The following is a 21803-nucleotide window of genomic DNA, read 5'->3' on the forward strand; positions in this document are numbered from 1 at the left end:
AGTTATCACTATGACTCCAGATACCTTTCCAGATATCTTTACAAGAGAGCGCAGAGAAACCCTGGTACGGGGCAATGCAAGAAAGTTTCTATAAGTGGTGGCATTTGAGCTGGGCCTTGAACTGAGACAAATTTAAACAGAGACGGAAGCAAGAGAAGTGCAGCCAGAGGGATCTTGGGTTGTTTTGTTGGGGACAGTGAGAGCTCCAGTTCCAACCTGACCACTGAGCGTACCCATTCCCCAGACTCTGGTTTCTAAGACATTAGTCACTCTAATTCATATTCTAATCATGTCTTTGAAGAATAGGAAGATTACAAAGATGTTAGGGTGTCAACCAAAGGCCTAAGATTGGATATCCACCAAGGAGATCTAGCTGAATGGGAGCCATTTAATACAAGCAACAGAAAACCAGGGTTCAGCAAAGGGAATGATGATTGAATTCCAGAGTGTAGTCTTTGAATACCGAATTTTTACCAGTTGAATTTTTTAAGCTTATTTATCTATTTTGAGAGAGAGAGACAGTGAGCATGCGCACGCACAAGCGCACACACGAGCAGGGGCGGGGCAGAGAGGGAGAGAGAGAATCCCAAGCGGGCTCCACACTGTTCATGAGGCTAGAACTCAAGAACCATGAGATCGTGACAGGAGCTGAAACCAAGAGTCTGACACTTGACTAACTGAGCCACCCAGGAGCCCCTTTACCAGTTGATTTTTAAGAAAGATGCTTTCTTCTTGAAAATTCCAAAACCCTTTTACTGATGATGCTGGAATCACTGGCAAACTTTGCTAATAAACCTCTTGGCAGCTAAAGCTCAAAAACATTCATGATCCAGCCCTTTATATCCAAGAAGAGTCCTAAGTACACAAACTGAGAGAAGTTGACCAGTGTCAAACTGGGCAGCAGGACTGGGAACTGTGGAATAGTATTTATGGCAGTAATTCCTGGCAAAACATACCAAACCCACATGGTTTTCTTCTCTCTCTTTTTTAGTTCAGGTGAACCATGCTTTGCAACAATGTTAATAAGTTAATATTTTGGTGGGAATGACTTGAGGAAATTACATCACACTGCTGTGCCCCAGTTTTTCTATCTTCATAGAAAAGATAAAGGAAATCTCACTGTGTAGGTCATTGTAAGGATTAATTTTCAAAACGCATAGAAATGCCTGGTATAAAGCTGGCTTATAATAGCTAGTAGGCCCACAGTTTATTCTGCTACCCTTCAATTTTACTTAAAAAATCTGAAAACTTTCAGGTTTTTTTTCTAGGACCAAGACTGAATGTTTCCTTGGGAAAGCAGAGCTCAATGCAAGTGTGACACAGGGTTTTCTCTAGATACACATGAGGTAACTGGCTACAGGACCACTGACAGTCCGTGCTTTTGTTTGTGGATTTTCCAACAAAGATTTTAGGTCAGTGTCATAGCCATTTTTGGGTTCCCCTGAGGCTACATTTATAAAATTCGGGGAAAGGATCAGGTGCAGGCTTTAAGACTTGGTTGCTGCATTATACAGAATCATCATAAAAATCTTAATCTCTCGCAGTGTTTCTGTTCTGCTTAGTAGCAATGAACGGGATTTAAAATCATGCTGTCGAGGATGTGCAAATCACAAGAAAATATTGATATCTCCAAATGTAAACATATCTTTTAATAAACACCTGACTTGACTTTCATTCATTCATTCATTCATTCATTCCTTTTATATTTATTTTCTAACAAATATTTCTTCAGCATCTACCCTATACCATTGCAGGGGCGAGGTGCAGAGGTGCAAAGTGTGCAAGGCAAGGTCTGGTAGACCAGACCCACATTCCCAAAGGGTATAGTCTAACAGGGAAGACAGAAATAAAATAAAACATTCTCTTTTTTTTAAGTTTTATTTTATTTTTTGAGAGAATGAATGAGACAGAGCGTGTGCAGACAAGTGGGGGAGGGGCAGAGAGAGGGAGACACAGAATCCGAAGTAAGCTTCACGCTCTGAGCTGTCAGCACAAAACCCAACGCGGGGCTTGAACCCACGAACTGTGAGATAATGACCTAAGCTGATGTGAGATGCTTAACCAACTGAGCCACCCAGGCGCCCCTAAAATAAGAGTTTCTTATAAATGTTATGAGGGGGGAGTACTAAAGACAGTGACATGATTTATTCTCTGGTAATTCAGACAGGCTTCCTAGAGAAAGTGAGATTAAATTTGATACTGGCATGACAAATACGAGTTAGGAAGTAAGAAGGGATAGAGTGTGCCTACAGCTCACTCACTGAAGTGTGGCTGAAAAAGATGTACTTTCAGAACCCAACTGGTATTAAGCATTTTAATATGGTGACATAATTCCCAAACCATATCCTTTTCTCCTTCTTCCATTTCTTCACATGATCTGGCACATTTGGGATGCAGTTATGGTCCCAATACTCTCCTTCCCTTGTATCCGTGCTCTTGCAATGCACTTTTGTAGTTTCTCATCAGGAAGCAAGGTCTGTTTCTTACCCCCTTGAATCTGGGTTGGCCCCGTGTCTTCCGTTGACCAGTTGAATGAAATGGAAGGGACTGTGGGTTCATTTCTGAGCTTCAGCTTCAAGAATACTTCTATTTGCTCTTTTCTAACCCTGCCACCACCATGTAAACAAACCGGAGCTAGCCTTTTGGAGAAGGGGAGACATGGAGGAGAGCCAAGAGTCTTCGGCCTTCGTGTAGCCAACCCCCAAACATGTGAGAAAACACAACATGAGATTGCAGAAATACCTCCTTGACCACAGGCACATTATTGAGCCCAGCTGGGACCAGAAGAACCACTCAACTGATTCGTGGACTCAGGAACGGAACCAAATGAGTGTTGTTTTGAGCCACTGAGTTTGGGTATAGCAGAAAATAGTTAACTGACAAAGATGTCACAGTCTGTTTGAACTTTGCTGGTTTTCCCTCAAATGGAAATGCTTTATTGTGATGATTAGAAGAGCATGCTCATTGCAAAACAAAGTCAGGGGTGCCAAAGTCAGGGGTACTTGCCTGAAGCCTCCGACTTCAGCTCAGTTCATGATTTCATGGTTCACAAGTTCAAGCCCTGCATTGGGCTCTGTGCTGATGGCTCAGAGCCGGGAGCCCACTTCGGGCTCCCTCTCTGCCCCTCTCCCACTCAGGCGCGGGCTCTCTCTCTCTCTCTCTCTCTCTCAAAAATAAATAAACATAAAAAAAAAGAAAAACAGAAAGTCAAAGTAAAAAGTGAAAACCCACTCTCCTATCTTTTGCTTTGCCATCCCATGTTTCAAAGCATAACTTTTAACTGTCATGGTGTCACTGTCTAGGAGCTATGTATTGACAGGAACCACGAGTTCTCTCTCATTTTGATCATGCAACAGGAACAAAACACCAATCTGGTAGATTTCAGGCCTCCACTGTAATTTGGGCTTTTCTGCAGGATGTTGACTAACTTCCTGCTTGGCTCCCCAGCAGCCCTCAGCAGCTGTGGGCTTTAGTGTCTACGACCCTCCAGGCTGTCATTCTGTACAGTCGGCTTAGGCACCAGAACATAGTTCTCCACATCTGCTCTCCCTCTCAGTTATAATTGGGTGCATGGTTATTTCCTCTGGGAACACTGGCCAGATCTCGTTGCTAGGTTCTGCTCAGTATTTTCACACTCTAGCGTTTAACACTCTCTTCCCTAATTCTAGTAGTAAACACATAACAGAATTCTCATTTGGAGAGCCTTCGGAGGGAAATGCAAGTCAGATCCCCAATAGCCCACTTTTATTTCTCTGTGGAAAACTGTGACTTCGGCCCACTAGAATTTGTGATCACCAGAGAAATAGTTTGGTTTGTACTTCTCCCGATGCTGGCCAGATGGCTTTGAGAAACAAACAGAAAAGGGGAACGTGGGGTGAGTTAACCATTTTAAAACAGCCAGAGTGTGCCTTTATCGGAATTGAATGTAAATAAGCAGGGTATCACCTGTGGAAAGGTAATTTAAAAATGATAGAAGGTAATTACTCTCACATAGCAAGGCAAAAAGCTAGACCATAGGAGCATAACTTGCAAAGGAAGCGATCAAAATGAATTTTGTTGTCCTTAAGTGAACTCTCATCTCTAGCCTAGGAAAATGGTTGCAGGCTGAGAGACTAGACTCTAGGTATTAGAGAAACTAGGCAGAGCAGAAAGCTGCCGGGCAAATAACTGTCCAGCCACTGATGGTGGGTTAAAAATGTGCATAAAGTGGGTTTTCCATGGACCAGATTAGGCAGAGAGAGAAACCCTGGGGTTGGATTAGGTCATGTGATTGCCAGGAGTGGCGAGGACTCTGCAGGACATGGCTCAAGGGGTACTACAGGATGTTCAGGGGGCAGCCAGAAGGAGATCGCCAGGTGGGAGATGGCCATTCAAGGGAGGCCTTTAGGGTACACTCGAAAGCACCCCAAGAAGAGAGTTGTTCCCTTCTTCTTTCATCTCCGGTGTCAGTGAAGAAGACCTTCCCTACCCCCTCTCCTCAGCCCCTCCCTCCTCTCTTGGCCCTTGTGAAGGCAGATATGGTGGGGACCAAGTTAGGGGTAGAGGGGCAGCCTGGAGATGAGGCAGAGAGAAAGGTCGTCTACTTGTGTGCCAGGAACAGGGCTAAATGGGCTAGGAGAGAATGTTTCCTTGAAACAAAGTTCAAAATTGTAATTAATGTAAAAAAAAAAAACCACTAGACATTTAAATTATTACTCCAATACTACTTTTTTTTTTTTTGACTTGAAGAAACTGATTTTTTTTTGTCTTTTCAAGTTTTTATCTAAATTCTAGTTAGTTAACATATAGTGCAATATTGGTTTCGGGAGTAGAATTCAGTGATTCCTTATAACACCCAGGGCTCATCACAAGTGCCCTCTTTAATGCCCATCGCCCATCTAGCCCATCCCCACCCACCTCCCTCCATCAACCCTCAGTTTGTTCTCTGTCTTTAAGAGCCTCTTATGGCTTTTTCCCTCTCTCTTTTTTTTCCTCCCTCCTAAATACTCATCTGTTTTGTTTCTTAAATTCCACATGTGAGTGAAATAATATGGTATTTGTCTTTCTCTGACTTATGTCACTTAGCATAATACACTCTAGCTCCATCCATGTCATTGCAAATGGCAAGATTTCATTCTTTTTGATGGCTGAGCAATATTCAATTGTGTGTGTGTGTGTGTGTGTGTGTGTGTGTGTGTGTACCACATCTTTACCAATTCATCAGTCGGTGGACATTTTGGCTCTCTCCGTAGTTTGGCTATTGTTGATAATGCTGCTATAAACTTTTCATGTACCCCTTCAAATCTGTATTTTTTGTATCCTTTGGGCAAATACCTAGTAGCGCAATTGCTGGATTGTAGAGTACTATTTTTGGCTTCTTGAGGAACCTCTGTATTATTCTCCACAGTGGCTGCACCAGTTTGCATTCCCACCAAGAGTGCAAGAGGGTTCCCCTTTCTCCACATCCTCACTAACACCTGTTGTTTCTTGTGTTGTTAATTTTAGCCACTCTGACAGGTGTGAGGTGATAGGGACAAAATTAATTATCAGAATGAAAAGGACAGTTCTGGGAGTTGGCCTAGGCTTTATCCAAAGGACGAGAAAGAACTGCCTACTACCCCACCGCGGGTTAGAACTGGTTTGTGGGGAAAAAAGAATAACTTTGTTTTCTGATGGCATTGGAGGTCCTCTGCGTTCAATTTAACAGTGAAATATACAAGTTTAAAGAAAACAGAACTTGATATAATTACAAAGTGTACTCTAAGATTATTGCACATCATATTTAATCCAAATTATGGAATTTAAGTTGATCACTTTTATGGATCATCTGTGACCCATTTAAAATAATGCCTTATATTTATTTGCCATGTGTTAGCTTTTTCAATACTTTTATAAGTGCTATCTCATGTGATCTTCACAAAAACCTATACATCTCTGGCGTGGTGTTGTGATCTGATTACTTAGGTGACCAAACTGATGCTCAAGAGAAATCAAGTAAATTGCCCATTGGTATGTAGCAGATTCAAATAAAAAGATGGCTTTCAGGGGCACCTGGGTGCCTCAGATGGTTAAGCATCTGACTTCAGTTCAGGTCATGATCTCACAGTTCATGAGTTGAGCTCCCTTCTGACAGCTCAGAGCCTGCTTTGGATTCTGTGTCTCCTTCTCTCTGCCCTTCCCCTGCTCATACTCTGTCTCCTTCTCTTCCTCAAAAATAAACATTAAAAAAAAAGAGAAAGAAACATCTTTCAGGTTCCTGACCCTTAGTACAGCTCTCTTTCCATGGTTTAATTAGACTGGGTTTCCCTATTTCCACCTGCAGGCTCATAAATCCATTAATTTATTCATCCATTCATTTATTTAGCTAATTTCTTTCAATATAAAGCTATCAAGCATTGAACATATGCCAGTGGGAGAAATTGCCATTAATAACAAAAGTTAAGGATATAATTAATCTGTAACCAAAGCCAACAACCAAGGAAAATGACGCCACACTTTTTCTTGAGTGTGTTACACGGCATCCAGGAGACATGGGAACTGAGATCTCAGGTGGATTAGGGGGGAGAGCATGAGGGTATGGTGAGAGGAAGCTGAGGGCCTGACAAGGGCTAGGCCAGCTGCCTATATGAGTGATTCCTGATCTTTACGTCTTTAGGTCTTACCTAAAGATGACAGGAAGTCGCTTATGGATTTTAAACTTGGGGCTTGTGTGATCAGATTTACAAAGTCAGCTAATGCATCAGCATCCTAAACCAAAGGAAACAGAATTATGAAGATAAATGTGCTGCCCTAAATAACTTGCCTTGTAAATCCAAAGAAGAAACATTTTCTCTGTTGTCTCAGCTCTGAAGTTCCTCTGTCCCTATAACAAAGTGAGGGGTGCTTACAATGGATTGTTTTGATCCATCTAAAAATTAATTCTTGAGCACCTGAACAAGCATGTCACACGTGGGTTTTTTCCCCCCGAAAAAAACAGCAACAGTATGTGTGCTTGTTTTTCTTTGGTTTCATCGTTTACTCATTCAGCAAATTTCTCCCAGTGAGAACACCTGTTTGAACAGCACGGTATGGGGTAATGACAGATGACCTTTGCCTCCAAGGAGCATATATGATGGGGTTGATTTTATATAGCAGGGGGGCATTATTGCCCCCTTAATAAGACAGGATGCTGGACTTTGTTTTGCAGTAGTGTGCTGTGTTTTCTCTAAACCATTTATATTCTTTTTCCTATTTTTTTTTTCTATCAAGATGGTTGGCTAAAGTTATGGGAGCCATTTGGAATTCAAGAAATTTGATGAGGCTAACTGGTATGCGTAGGTGTGTGTATAATTTTAAGCCTGGGTCTTATGTGATCCAATGTGCAAAGTCAGCTAACTACTATCATATACAATACATAAGTATATGTGTGAGTACACACACACACACACACACACACACACACAGTGCCTTAAACTTGATTTCTACTAAACATGTACCTAGACCATGGCATTATATACTATACAGATACCCTGAAAACTGGTGGGAAAAAATACAATTTGATAATGATTTCATTCTTGTCAGAGAAATTCTGAATTTCCAGGTACTCTCTGTGTGAGTCCCGTGGGAAATAGTTACCCAGGCAGATACAATTCAGATAACACACAAGGTAGCTCCACCTCCTTGCCTCTCAGTAGATGAATCCTCTTTGAGAACCACAATGACAATACACTGGCTTGAGTGTTGACCTGAGTGCCAGCTCCTTCTGCCTTTCCCTGCAGGGAGCATGGTTCCACCCTGTGCCCTCTCTCCGAGGACTTATCCTGACATTACTCCCCAGTTGCCCGTGGTTGGCTTGCTTTGCAAAGCCCTGTGGGTATGCTGCACCAGCAGTATTCACAAAGAATGCCCCGTTTCTGAGAAAAGCCATAGGAGACACGACAAAGAAGAAGGTTCCTTTTGACTTATGCTGGGCGTTTACAGAGACTAGTTCTGGAAGCTTTGTAAGCCTAGCAGAGTATGTATCAAATAATAGTGGCACTCCCACCTACTGTCCAAAACAGGCACTGCATTTTCCCCTCAATTTTTTTTAAATGTTAAAATTCAGTCCAAGTCTGGTCAATGTATTTTTTGCCTTTTTTGCTGGCAACTTGGGGAAAGTGAAAGAAAGGAAGACTATGCTTTTAACGTACTAATGAGACGTGCAAACAACTCGTCTTTTACCCTGGCTTCATTCTTTAAAATATGGTTTAAAATAATTCATTCGATAAATAATTCATGAGTCCTGATCATGGGTCAGTTATGTTACTCAGGGGAAATGTATGGGGGAATGAGACAGACGTGGCTCCTGTCTTCACAGGGCACATGATCTAGTATATGAGGGAAGGGAAAGAAGGGGGTGGGGGGGGGGACAAATGCACCAAGCAGAGCGGAAAGGCGTGATTAAAATCATAGAGGAAGAGAAGACGTGGGGCTTTAGGAGACCCTGACGGGGCGTGGCAGGGGTGAGGCTGCAGATGAGACTGGTTATATAAACTGAGTCGAGTGTACCGTTGTGAGGAGGCGGTTTAGATCTCCTTATAGTATAAGCAGAGAAGCCGAATGGTCAGACTGGCCTTGAAAGAATACAAATAGCCAACATTTCTTGACATCTATGCAGGTTGCTTGGGTAAAATCTCCGATTATTCTCTTATTTCTTACAAGAACTTCATAAAGTGGATACATTTATTTCTTCCCATCTTACCTGCGGACAAACTGAAGCTTAAAGAAGTCAAGCAAATGGTCCACAATCGTCCGCTGCTAAGTGACGAGAGCTTAGCGGCCCTGACTCGAGAGCTCCGGCAAAAATCAGAAGGCAGCCCTCATTGACTGACTTGTGTCACATGTCCTCCCCTGAGCCAATCAGTGAGTCTGAGGGGATGGAATAATTGATTGGACGGACCTGCGTCACGTGGTCACTTCTGGGGCTGGAGTCGTGGCGCCTCCTTGCACAGAGCTGTAAGGTTTGAATGTGTTGGTTATGTTGTTCTCCAAAGGAAATTCAAACTGTTCTTCCAGAAAAATAAGAGCAGGTGGATTCTGGACAGGTGAAAATGAATGACAGACTACCCTTACCTCGCTTAAATTTAATTTTAAAGCATTTTTTTAAAAATCACGTTTAACCATTTGCTACCAAAACTGTTACCAACAGCTTTAGAAGAATTTTAGCAAATCGCAAACTTGAGTTAGACATAATCCTAACAACATTACGAAAAGAAAGCATAAAGAGTAGATCAGAAAGGAGGAGTAAAAGCCGTGACCTTAGTAAACGAAGCTTAGGATCCATCAAGAGCACTTTTGAGGGCATTTCAGTTATTCCAACAGATTTCATTTATGAACGTCAAAGAATCAATGAATGAACCTTGGAGGTTGCTTCTTATTATAAATGATAAAAGTGCCCTGAGAATTTGGATGGCTTCCCTCAGGTCTCGGAGACAGGCAGCACCTTTTCTTGGACATTGTCACAGAGACTTTCTTAGGGTAGCATTTCAAAACTGGTTGTTTTCCCAATCCCCTAAGGTTTTCAAAGGTTTTCCTTTGTGCTTCAACATGGTATTTTCCTTTGTTTCAATCTGTGTGTTTTTTTTTTTTTAAACGTTTTTTTATTTATTTTTGGGACAGAGAGAGACAGAGCATGAACGGGGGAGGGGCAGAGAGAGAGGGAGACACAGAATCGGAAACAGGCTCCAGGCTCCGAGCCATCAGCCCAGAGCCTGACGCGGGGCTCGAACTCACGGACCGCGAGATCGTGACCTGGCTGAAGTCGGACGCTTAACCGACTGCGCCACCCAGGCGCCCCTCAATCTGTGTTTTTTAAGTACTCTAATGACATATTAATTATATAAAAAAGTTACCTTTTTAAGGGAACTCTTTGGGGACTCAGAGTCTATATAAAGTGACTATTCTCAAAATCTTCAGTCTCAGGACTCCATATGTTCATAAAACTTACTGAGAATCCCAAAGGGTTCTCCTGGATCTGGAAGTTAAGTCTAACATATGGGTTAAGTATGACAATATTTATCATATGAGAAATTAAAATTGAAAATTAAGAAAATTATTCATTAAAAATAAATCCATCATATGTTAGCATAACCATTTTTATGAAAAAAAAACTATATTCCTAAACTATAACAAATGGTGAAGAGATTGAAATTGTTTTCTGTGTTTGTAAATCTCTTTACTATCTGACTTAATAGAACATAGATTCTCATAGCTGCTTTGGACTCAATCTGTTGTAATACGTTGCTTTGGTTAAAATATATGAAGGGAATCTGGCTTTGTACAGATGTGTAACTGGGGGAAAAAGGAATATTTTGATAGCCTTTTCATATAATTGTGTATATTCTTTTTCAATATCCTACCCAAACTCAACGAATAGCAGTTTTGTAAGGGTTAGTTACCTATCAATAAACTCATCATACTCTGTTGCATTAAACTCATTGGTCTACCTTGCACTTTAAATGGATCTTTTATCCATGCATGATTTATAAGATCATGCTTTTAGAAAGTATCGGTTCACAAAGTCATGCAAATCTTCCATATGTTGACACATTTCATTATAAAAATCAATACAGCACATTAATTAATATCACCACTGATCTCATAAGAAAAGTCTTTCAGTATTAGGATGCTGCCTAGCTCACAGTGGTGCAGACAAGTTTTTCAAAATTTGAATTCCTGCTTGAAAGATCAAATTTATCATTGTCAGCAAATTCTGTCAGTTGTCTTCCTTAAAGCAATAGGCTTACTTCATTCATTTTTGACAAAATATCTGTCAATTACTCAAGTCTGTGTGGCAATGAAAAATACATAATTACCACTACAGTTTGGTGCTGTTGCTTTGGTGTGCTAAGGTCACGGCTGATTTATGCAGCATGGTTTTTGGACTTTTGAGTGCATTTGTCAACCCAGTGGGAAAAGCAAATTACCTCTTACTTAATACTTCTTTGAAAATAGCTTTGACCTTATGTCACTACCTCCTCATAGGATCTCAGAGACCTCCAGAAGTTCTGCTACAGAGTGAAAAGACATGGCCATTATTGGAAATCAGATTGAAGTTCCCCCTTCCATCGTGGACTTGACCACATATGCTTTTGGATAAGTCTTGTTCCTAGGCACACAATGCTGAACTTACGTTCATAATGGACAATGGTTCAAGGCAAAAGCATAAAGACCATGGCCATGGAAATAAAACCTACCATAAGGACCATATAAATTATTTTGGACCAAATTTTGTTTCAAGATGTTTGTTTTTAAATAAACCACAGGACTCCTGGGGGCTCAGTCGGTTAAGCATCGAACTTCGGCTCAGGTCATGATCTCACAGTTTGTGGGTTCGAGCTGCACATTGGGCTCTGTGCTGACAGCTCAGAGCCTGGAGCCTGCTTCAGATTCTGTGTCTCCCTCTCTCTCTGCCCCTCCTCTGCTCATGTTCTTTCTCTCTCTCTCTCTCTCTGAAAAATAAACATTAAAATTTTTTATTAAAAAATTTTAAAAAATAGGTTAAATTATTTTTGTCATGTTTTCATTCCTAATACGGGTGATGAAGGGTTTTATTAAACTTTTGTTTGTTTGTTTATTCTGTTTCTGATGCCATAATACAAGGTAAAATGCCTATCCCCATGGTAATATGTATTTGGTCCTGATCCAAATCATGATATGTCTTTTTAAATGTGTATCTTGGCGAATGGATTTTCTTTATGTTATGGTAGTAAGTATAATTAAAGAGCATATATTACTTAATTTTTAAAAGTTTATTTATTTATTTTGAGAGAAAGAGAGAGAGAGAGAAGGCATGCAAGTGGGGAGGGGCAGAGAGCAAGAGGGAGAGAGACAGAGAATCTCAAGCAGGCTCCACACTGTCAACATGGTGCCCAATGCAGGGCTCGACCTCACGAACAGCAAAATTGTGACCTAAGGTCGGACACTTAACCGACTGAACCTCCCAGGCACCCCAGTAGCATATATTACTTATTAAATAGGTAAAATATATTCCTTTATACACATATACTATAATTTTATTTTAATGTGAAATAAAGTATTCTTGAAGACAAGAGTACCTTTTATATGCAGCTAAAGTAATAAATACCCTAAGGGGTGTTTCAGAAATTATATATTATGTGGGGTACCTGGGCGGCTCAGTCGGTTGAGAGTCGGACTCTTGATATCGGCTCAGGTCATAATCGCACAGTCCTAGGATCCAGCCTCGTGTCAGGCTCCAAGCTGAGCAGAGCCTGCTTGAGATAGTCTCCCCCCACCCCGTCTCCCTCTCCCTCCCTTGCTCATGTGCAAGCTCTCTCTCTCTTTCAAAATAAATAAATACACTTAAAAAGAAAAAGAAATTATATATTACAGTAAAAGAGGCTGTCAAAAAAACAAAAACAGAAACAAAAAACTGTTAATGCCACACCATGCTGTCCTGCCAGGTAAGAAACCAAGCACGCATTGCAGTATGTAGGGCATCCCTGTGTGGTAGGCAGTAGTATGATTTATATTATGTCTACATAAGAAAGTGGAAAGTGGTAAGGGAAATCTCAGCTCTTCAGATATTTAGAAGGAGCACAAGTGGGCATTCCTAACTCTACATGCATGTGATTCTCCTTCTGTCTACAATGGATCTTGTACTTCTGCAAGTACTTCTAGAAGCCATCCTTGGCCCATACACTCTACCTGTCATGTCTCCACCTCACTTGTCTTTGGGTTTTAGATCTTCACCAGAATTCCAGTATTCCCAAGAAGAATTACCAGTTTGTCCAGTATCTATAGTTTTACTCTCTGGCCCTGCAGATAACACTAGGACCTTGGTCTGTGACTATGGGATTCTTGGGACTCATCCAAAGCTATGTAAGTCTCATTCAGAGGAAAGCTCCACGGAACGCTGGAGAGAGGAATATCTTCTCTCAGGGTAGACGTTTGCATCCTGCTGGTTTTCTTTCTCTGGTCACAAAATGATCACAACTATGATTAGGCCCGTTTTCTCTTTTCAGCGCCATACTGACAATGCTGGGGCCTATAAGTTTCTCAGGGATCTACAGAAATATTGGGTATTAAAAATAAAATGGTAGCACTAAAATTTCAGAAGAAACTTCCAGGTTAACATTAATGAATGTTTAATGAAATTATACAAAGTATGGCATCAGGTTCCTGGAATCAATTGTTAAATTTAGTATTAAAACAATTCTATTACAGTTACTTGGTGATCAAAAAGGATGAAATCTTACCATTCTGGATGGAGCTAGAGTGTATTCTGCTAAGCAAAATAAGTCAGTCAGAGAAAGACCAACATCATATGATTTCACACATATGTGGAATTAAAAAAAAAACAAACAGATGAACATAGGCTAAGGGAAGGAAAAATAAGACAAAAACAGAGAGGGAAGCAAACCCTTCCCTTAAATACAGAGAACAAATTGAGGGCTGCTGGAGGGGTGTTGGGTAGCAGGGTGGGCTAAATAGGTGATGGGCATTAAGGAGGGCACTTGTTGGGACGAGCACTGGGTGTTATATGTGAGTGATGAATCACGAAATTCTACTCCTGAAACCATTATTACACTATATGTCAAGTAACTTGGATTTAAAGAAAATTTAAAAATAAATAAATCAAACAATTACATTACGTTTGGGAACAATATCTAGATTTGATTGTGTCATACTTCAAAAATTCCTGAGTCCACTTGATTATTGCCTAGAAATCATAGCCAGTCATGAATGAATTGGATTATTCACAGTCCAATCATTCCTGAAGCAAAATTATAAAAATGCATGCAAATTATATACAGGACACATGACATTTAGCGTGGGACTTGAGGGCATCTTATGTGTTTACTTGTGATGGGTGATGGAAGCCTTTAAACAAAGTGGTGGGAACCATGAAGGTTTTACTATAGTCCTGGTACAACTACCACTTATTACTTAAACACCAGTTTATCTCAAATAACATATGTGTTATTTCCAACAAATGCCTTCCTTAGAAATGAAAGTAGAGTTTGTAATAAGCATACTTTGTTGTATTGTAAAGAGACCTCTCCGTGACTTCCGTATAGCCTTGAGCCATTGATTAGAAACTTTCAGCAACATGACTTGGGGAAATCATGATATGTTTCTGCTACTAGAGAAAAATATTGTGTATTAGGAAAAAAAAAACTAAGAGGAAAGATATGTCTCAGAATTTGACTGATTTTATTTCTTTGATGCTAGATGAAAGTGTTTTCTTTGGTGAAAATGCCCTACTCTCCTGTTGCTGTGTAGATACAGAGGTTGAGAAGAGTCATTTGTCTTTGCTTTCTGAAAGCAAGGAGAACTCCAATACTCACAATAATAGCAGTGAATGCCTTAGAGATTATTTGGTAACACAACTAAGGACATGATTTTGAAGAGAAATACAATTCACCTTGAAGGGAAGATGAGAAATGATTGAGAAATGTCTATCTCCACAACAAAACAAAACAAAACGAAACGAAACAAAACAGTGATAAATTGAATCCACTAAGAATAAAAACAAAGAAATATTAAGTCACACAGTTTGCTGGGTACTTACATAATAAAAATTTTAAGATGATCATGAGTCATTACTTGGGAAACATTTCATGATAATATCTTGATAATGGTTTATTCCAAAAAGTTAAAATTGGTCTTTCTTTTCTTTTCCTTTTCTTTCCTTTCCTTTTCTTTGTTCTTTCCTTTTTCTTTTGTTTCTTCTTTCCTTCCTTCCTTCCTCCCTCTCTCCCACCCTACCTCTTGTCCTTCCTTCCTTCCTTCCTTCCTTCCTTCCTTCCTTCCTTCCTTCCTTCCTCTCTTTACTCCCTCCCTTCCTTCCTGCCTTCTTGGCTTCTTTTTCTATTCTTTCTTTTCCCCTCTGATTCTCTTTCTTCCTTAATCTACTACCTTTTTCTTATTCTTTCTTCTCTTTGCACTTGATCTGCATTGAAGTTTCATATAGACATCAACTGTTACTTCTAGGATGATGATTAATAATAGAGCTTACAAAGAAAGAAGCTTTTCCTTGGATGTGGGAATAACAGGTGCCTTTTAGTTCATCATTAATCTCTTAACGAAATGGAAAGAGTTTTTCTTGAGGGAGGAAATTTCTACCTTAGATCTCTTTTGAGGAACATGGCCATTGTTCTTGAGCCCCCAAAAAACCTTGGCAATTTTTACATGAACAAAATTGAGGATGAAAATGTACTGTTTTTAGTGTCATGGCTCCTAAGCTTCCCTGTTTAAGGCTCAAAGCACAGTGTATTTCCAAGGGCAGGTAAGATGGACAATTTAACTCCAATGTCATAGCCCTAAAGAATCTCTGTGAGGCTTGGTTTTAATCAGAATCTTTTCTGGGAATTTTTGATTTTTGGGGCTTCTTCAGACAATTCTTTTGGTCAAGGAACCTTGGTGGATGCTACATCATAAAGACCCCCAACATGGTCCTTTAAACTCCATAATATAATAAACTTGAAATGCATGTAAGGGCCATGTAAAACCGAAAGAAGGGCAAAGAGCCAAAATGAGTAAGATAAAGATAAACCAAAACTTCACAATTGTAATAATGTCCCTACAACATGACACCGTTAAGCAGTAATGTTATGTAGTGTGTATGTGTGTGTATTTGTCTCTGTAAGCATGTGGACATAATGGCTTTATGGTCACAATGTTAGTCTGCTGCTGCAGATAGAATCATGACCCATATGAGCCATGTTGGGATCCAATAGTTGACTCCAGTGTGACCTCACCTTAGCGCTAGCCCACAGGGTAGTTGTCTAGTAGCCTCAACTGCTGTGTGTAATGTGGATTGAGGGGTTTATACTGCAGTACCTAAGGGGGCTTCGTGAGCTCAGACATGCTCCGGACTGATGTCCAATGGTGGTAAGACAAAGCCTTTGCAGGTCACAATGAAATGGGGAGTCCGTCTGGATTTTGGTACAGCTCAGTCTGTTCCTTAGAGATATCTTTGTCTATGTTTGAAAGAGGCTGGTTAAGTCAGAATCTGAGTGGAAACCTAGCAGGAGAAATTAATCCATAGGTACACTAGATAATGTAAAAGGCCTCGAATTGTGTCACTCATCAGATAATCTCTTTAATATAAACTGGAAAAGGACCTTAAGTAAAGAAATATTATTTGCTGTCCTTTCCTAGGAAAAAATAGTGAATTTTCTGATTCCATGTGACTAAATGTGCTACCACAGCAAAGGGATACATGGAAACATTGGCCCCGTTCTAAATACACGTCAACCAGGATTGTGATAGATGCTTTACCTGTTATTTTATATAATAAAAGATGATTTGCTGAGGTATGCAAGGATTTATGCCTCCTGGGAAATGAGATTAACTTCTAAGTTACAGTGATAGTTTATGCCATCCATCGTATGATACTGCTATATTTAAACACCTTTCAAAAGTGGTTGAGTAGACTAGAATCATCTGCATAAAAGTAAGGCAGGGAGAGTTTCCAACCTCATGCCTCCTCTGAAATGGACCCTAGAACATCACAAAGCTTTTGAATGAGAATCACTGCCTTTGTAAGTGGGGAGCTAGGCCTTGAACTCAGGCCTTAAAGCATATTCTACATTACTTGCATTGCCTCCATTTGTTTTTAGGAGTTGCCTTGACCTTTCCTAGGTTAAACTGAGTGTCTTCAGTGAAAGAAAAATGCGTATTAATTGAACACTTACTGCGTGGCCCACACCGACATAAATGCCCAAAGCCACAGCAGGCATTGCAAACACTGTATAAGTGCTAAGGCAGTTTCAGAAGAGAGACTCAAGATGCTTCGCAGTAGGAAGGACTTGCTGAAGTTGGTCTTCGGAAATGGGTAAGACTTAGTCTGACGGAAGTCCACACAAGGGCACACCCTGAGGTGACGGACAGAAGCAGGATCAAATGCAGAAACTGACAGGGGAAGACAGTTGCATGTGCTTTGGGGAGAACAGTGGAAACAGAGTGGATCTGAGCAGATCACAGGAGGCCTCTGAAAATTAGTCAAAGGGGTTTGAAGTTTTTCTCATGAAATATGGAATAATCAGAAAACTTGGAATAAGGTGGGTGGCTTCAAAGTAATTTAGGAAGCTTAGTCTAGGCAAATGGTGTCTAAGTTGGTTTTGAGCAGAGAGATTATGGGGGTCAGCAAGGAGGTTTCCAATATATACATGTGTATGTAAGTATGTGTCGAAATTGGCAGCTTTTCTGGCTAACTGTGTAACTCTATGGAATATCTTTCAGATTAGAGATAATTCAAATATAGCCCAGACAGAAGCTGGAATATACCTGGCACTCAAAAAGTTACAGCCAATATAAAAGTCTGTGACAAAAGTATTTTCTTCTCAAACGTCTTCATCTATATTAACATTGAAATTAAGATCCGATCTGTACCCTCTTGGATGAAGGGAACTCTTCCATTCCCAAATTCTAATCTCCAAAGTATCCCATCAATGGCCTGGGAAACTCATTTGAGCTTCTGAAATCGAAGAAGAGTTAGGGGAATGTTTTTATAACTTGGAAAAATACTATCATTATGAAAAATACCAAACGTCTTAGAAGATGGTTGTCAACTTGAAAGTGAATAGAGATAAATTAGAGAAGGACTACCTTTCAGCCCACGCCCCAGGTTCTAGATTTCAAGATTAGAAGAAGGGAAAAAAAAAAAAAAAGAGACAGAGAGAGAGAAAGGAAGGGAGGGAGAGAGGAAATATTTTGGAGCAGGTAGAAAAGACATTTCAAGACCTCTGGACCAGAGCTGGAGGAAATGTTCATGTCACTTGCTTTTTTTTCCTGAATGGGGTGCTCTATAAAAACTAACCCCAAATGAGGTAAAATGCCTGAGGGAACAAGGCCTCTGCTTGTTCCCTTGGCTCGTTCTTTATTTCCGGGAGCTGAGTGCAAATAAAGCTCTTTTTCGAGTCAGTTGTCTTGAGACTGTCACGACCTGCCAGGTACTAGCAAGCATCTGCAGTATTCAATGCACTGAAAGAGCGCGCTGCAAAACAATAGGGGCGCCTGAACGCCGTTGGTCGCTGCAGACCCTGCTCAGCTAATACTTTGCCTTTTCCCCTCCTTTTCACAGAAGCGAAAGTAAGCTGCAAATTAGGCCGGTCTGCGTCCACATCAGGTGTGCCCCCTCCATCAGTGACGCCTCTCAGGCAAGCCAGTGACCCGCAACAGAGCCAGGTACCATCACCGTTAGCCAATCGTGATTGACTTCGTGTGATGCAACATGCCAGGCGCTTCCACGTCTGTCTGTCCTGTGTTGCCGTAGACAACTCTTGCGTTTGCTTTTATTTTTCTATGTGTGTATGGGTGGAGGGGGTGAGTTGTGGCGGTCTGTGTTCTCATCCGGAAGGGAAAGTCTTTCTTCTCTGTGACTGGTGAAACTTCCTTTGCTGTTTGTTACCAAATCGTTTTTTTTGTCTCTGGTTCCCATCATTCTGTAATATTAATGTAGTAAATTTGTACTCTATGTATTGGCTTAGTGGTTATTTTTTTTTTAAAAAGCTCTTCCTCTCTTCCATGTTTTGTGTACTTTTATACTGTCTCTGAAAATTTATCAACATTTGATAAATTTATCTACTTTGTTTCATGTAGATTTCTTTTTAAATGTTTTGTCTATAACACTTGCACAGATGTTGTCAATGAATTTGTACATATCTTTCAGCTCTTATCCTATTAGATTGTAATATTTGTGGCCGTTTTGCTTTTATTTCTATTTAGCTTGGAGCATGATTGTAAGACACTGGATATCGATGTCCTTATAAATATTCATATACCAACTCATCTGGGTTGAACATGGCAGCCAGTCTTCTTTCTTAGGCTATAAAGACAAATTGACCGACCAGATAATCTAGATATTTACCAAAAACTGTAGATTAATAAGGCGATCTTTAAATAAATGATTTTCCTCTCTTACACCAACAACATCAGAAATGTTCTCAGAAAGAGAATGTAAGTGTTCATGCATGGTAAATAAGATCTCTATTATCGCTTGGAGAAAAGAGACAAGAAATAAAGCCATAAACTAAAATATCATTTAATCCTTTACAGTAAGAGTATGTTGCTCTGATGTTCACTTGGGTACATGGTTGTCTCTGGGGAATAATCACGACACATAAATGTCTGTGTATAACTCACCCAATAGAAATTCAGTACATTGACTTAATTTGTGAAACTTAATTGTTGTTAGTGTTAAGTATTACGGGTGTTAAATAGGATAATGTCGTCCTGGAGTGATTTCTCTCCACTTCCCAGCTTTAATCTTTGCACTCATAAAACTGTTCTGAAATAGTAAATTATAAAACTCGTGAGGGTACCTCCATGGGAACTGTCCGTTACTGATTAGCAAATTACATATTCATCAATTATTTAAAATGTCAAGCGATTTTAAAAACATAACTAAGCAGAATAATTGCATTTTTTTTCTAGTGGGAGACATGGTGCTGTTTAGTTTTTGGTCTGGCTTAAATGTGCACAGGATTTGATTTATGAATCTATGAGTTATCTATAAACACGAGAGATGAGAGGCTTCTCTCAAGGGCATCTCAAGTGTCATTTAGATTTCTTCGTGTCTTAATTTAAAATGTTAAATGCTTTCATAACTAAATGTATCCAGCTCAAACACTTTGGGGGTAAAAAAAAAGAAGAAACAATAGGACAAGGAATTAATAAATAAATAATGTAATTAACCTCGCTGAGATAAAATTAATTTCTTAGTTGATTCAGAGCTATTTCAAAAAATTACATTTACTGATATTTAAAAATTTAAAAATTGAATCCAGAAAGGGGAGAAATTTAGCTGTCAGGAGATTGCATTAATATAAATGATTTTCCAAGGACATGTACCTTGCTATTACATTACCCTCAGTATCACGGGGAGGTTTTGTGTTCTTTGTTTTGTTTTGCTTTTTTCCTAATTATCTTTATAGTTGCTTCATCCTAAACCCCTTTAATTGTAAGGGTCCCTGGGTTAAAATGATAGCAGTTTCCTGGGATAAACTTCTGAAATAAAAACAAGACAGGATTTTTGTGCTTTCGCATTACCAACTCTTTATTCACCTGATGGCATACTCTTTATTCTTCAAAATATAGCAACATGAGAAAGCCCCAACCAGCAGAAATTCTGGCCCACATCCATATGGTAGATAGGCTGTCAGGGCTCTGGACTAGAAGGCTAGCCTCTGAGACTCTCTTCTGTGGCTTGTGACTGGTTGTAGTATTTGCCTGTTCTTGTACTAAAGAAGTGAATACGGCTCAGAAGATCCTTGCTTTGCATTCCTATGACTTAGGACTAAAGTCAATGGTTACCTGTTGAGGATCTCTTCTCACCCAGTTCTCAGACCCTCGACTGAGATGTCTAAGTGACAACCCTTTGTTGTGTTGATGACACTGCCCTTTCTTCAGTAACCCAAGGCGGTGTTGACTTGTTGACTGTAAGAGTGAATATTCATACACCAACTAGGCTATGCAACACCTACCATTATCAAATAAATATCCCCCCCCCTCACTTTGGATACCAGGATTCCCAGTAATTATTTAATAACAGAATGTGTAATAAGAGATGAATCCACCTCTCGTTAGAAAATCATGGAAAACCACGTGATCTCTTTCAAACAAACAAAAGCAATCACCAATCCCTAAAATAATTCCAATGGGTGCTTATGAGCTGAGAAAGTTGGCTTTAGGATGCCTGTGCCATTTCAGCCATATTAAGGGGCATTACCGTTCCTAGAGAAGGCACTGTGCTTTCTTTCAGATTGTTCATATCTGATCCCTTTTCCATTTCTTCAGTAAAAGCTTTTGACTTGCCGTTACATGTCATGGTAGGAGCTTTCTCAGAAGTACTGCACGAAGGGGATGTGGAAGTGCCTGATACTGCTCCAGCAGAAAAATACAGAGGTGCCCACAGTGGCCCTCCAGGCCTAGGCCAATAATGACTGTCCACCCCCAAAGAATCTAGAGACAGTCCTTAACTGACTGAGCAACAGAGGAGCCTAGGGCCAACAGTGACTGCCTACCATCGGCATTTGTGTGCCAACAAAGGTCAAGATAACATTGCTTGATTTTGCAATCTTTTGGTCTCAGGTAACTACAGCAGAGGCAAGATTTGTAGAAATACATAATCTTATCTGACTGGAAGTTCAAAAGACGTAAGTTAAAATGTAAAGCTCAGGAAAGAAGTTGAGTTGTAAAGCATGTAGAGTCCAATATTCTTTGAAATTCAGAGAGATGAAAACACATTACTTTCTTTGTGAATTCACTCCAGAATAAGTAGACTAGACAAGGGGCAGGAATTTTATTGCCACGAAGCCGCATATTTTGGCATTTGTCTGAATGTAGATCTTTGGAAATTAAACCGAACTTCTGTGCCTCCTATGAAAAAATAAAACCTTTTCTTTTCCTTAGTTATAAAAGCAAAACTGTCTAGTGGTCACATTGAACTTGGAGCACATGTAACTTTCTCTTTTTTCCTTACATAATAAAGTGGAAAGCCATGTGTTCAGAAGAAAGGGGGCGGCCACCTTTGTAGACAGTAGAAAGGGGAGTTCATGTCATGCCCCTGATTCGGCCGAGAACAAGCCTACCTCTGGGAATGGGACCCCCATTCCATTGGCAATCATACCATCTGTGGTCTTGCTGCAGCAGGTGATGGGACAGCCGCTAATGCTCTTGGCCACATGAGAGCCACGCTTTCTTGCAAGAAGGGTGCCGCGAGGCTGTGTCTCTAAACAGAAGTGCCAGTTTTCCTTGGAAAAATGTTCCCAAAGAACGTTTGTATTTGTGTTTCAAGGAAGGAAGGAGATGAGCACCACACCCTCCACTGTCCACACACT

The 21803-nt window shown here is 40.2% G+C and overlaps 1 protein-coding gene across 1 annotated transcript in view; it reads left to right on the top strand.

Moving 5' to 3' along the window:
- The window catches only part of NYAP2 (neuronal tyrosine-phosphorylated phosphoinositide-3-kinase adaptor 2), a 252179-nt gene that overhangs the window by 192759 nt on the left and 37617 nt on the right, over window positions 1-21803 (top strand). Inside the window, exon 5 of the mRNA XM_042995489.1 lies at window positions 18047-18150. Within this exon, the coding sequence (XP_042851423.1) occupies window positions 18047-18150 (104 nt within the window). The remainder of the gene's footprint in view (window positions 1-18046; window positions 18151-21803) is intronic.

The sequence above is a fragment of the Panthera tigris genome, chromosome C1 (genome assembly GCF_018350195.1).
Source record: "Panthera tigris isolate Pti1 chromosome C1, P.tigris_Pti1_mat1.1, whole genome shotgun sequence".
Classification (NCBI taxonomy): Eukaryota; Metazoa; Chordata; class Mammalia; order Carnivora; family Felidae; genus Panthera; species Panthera tigris.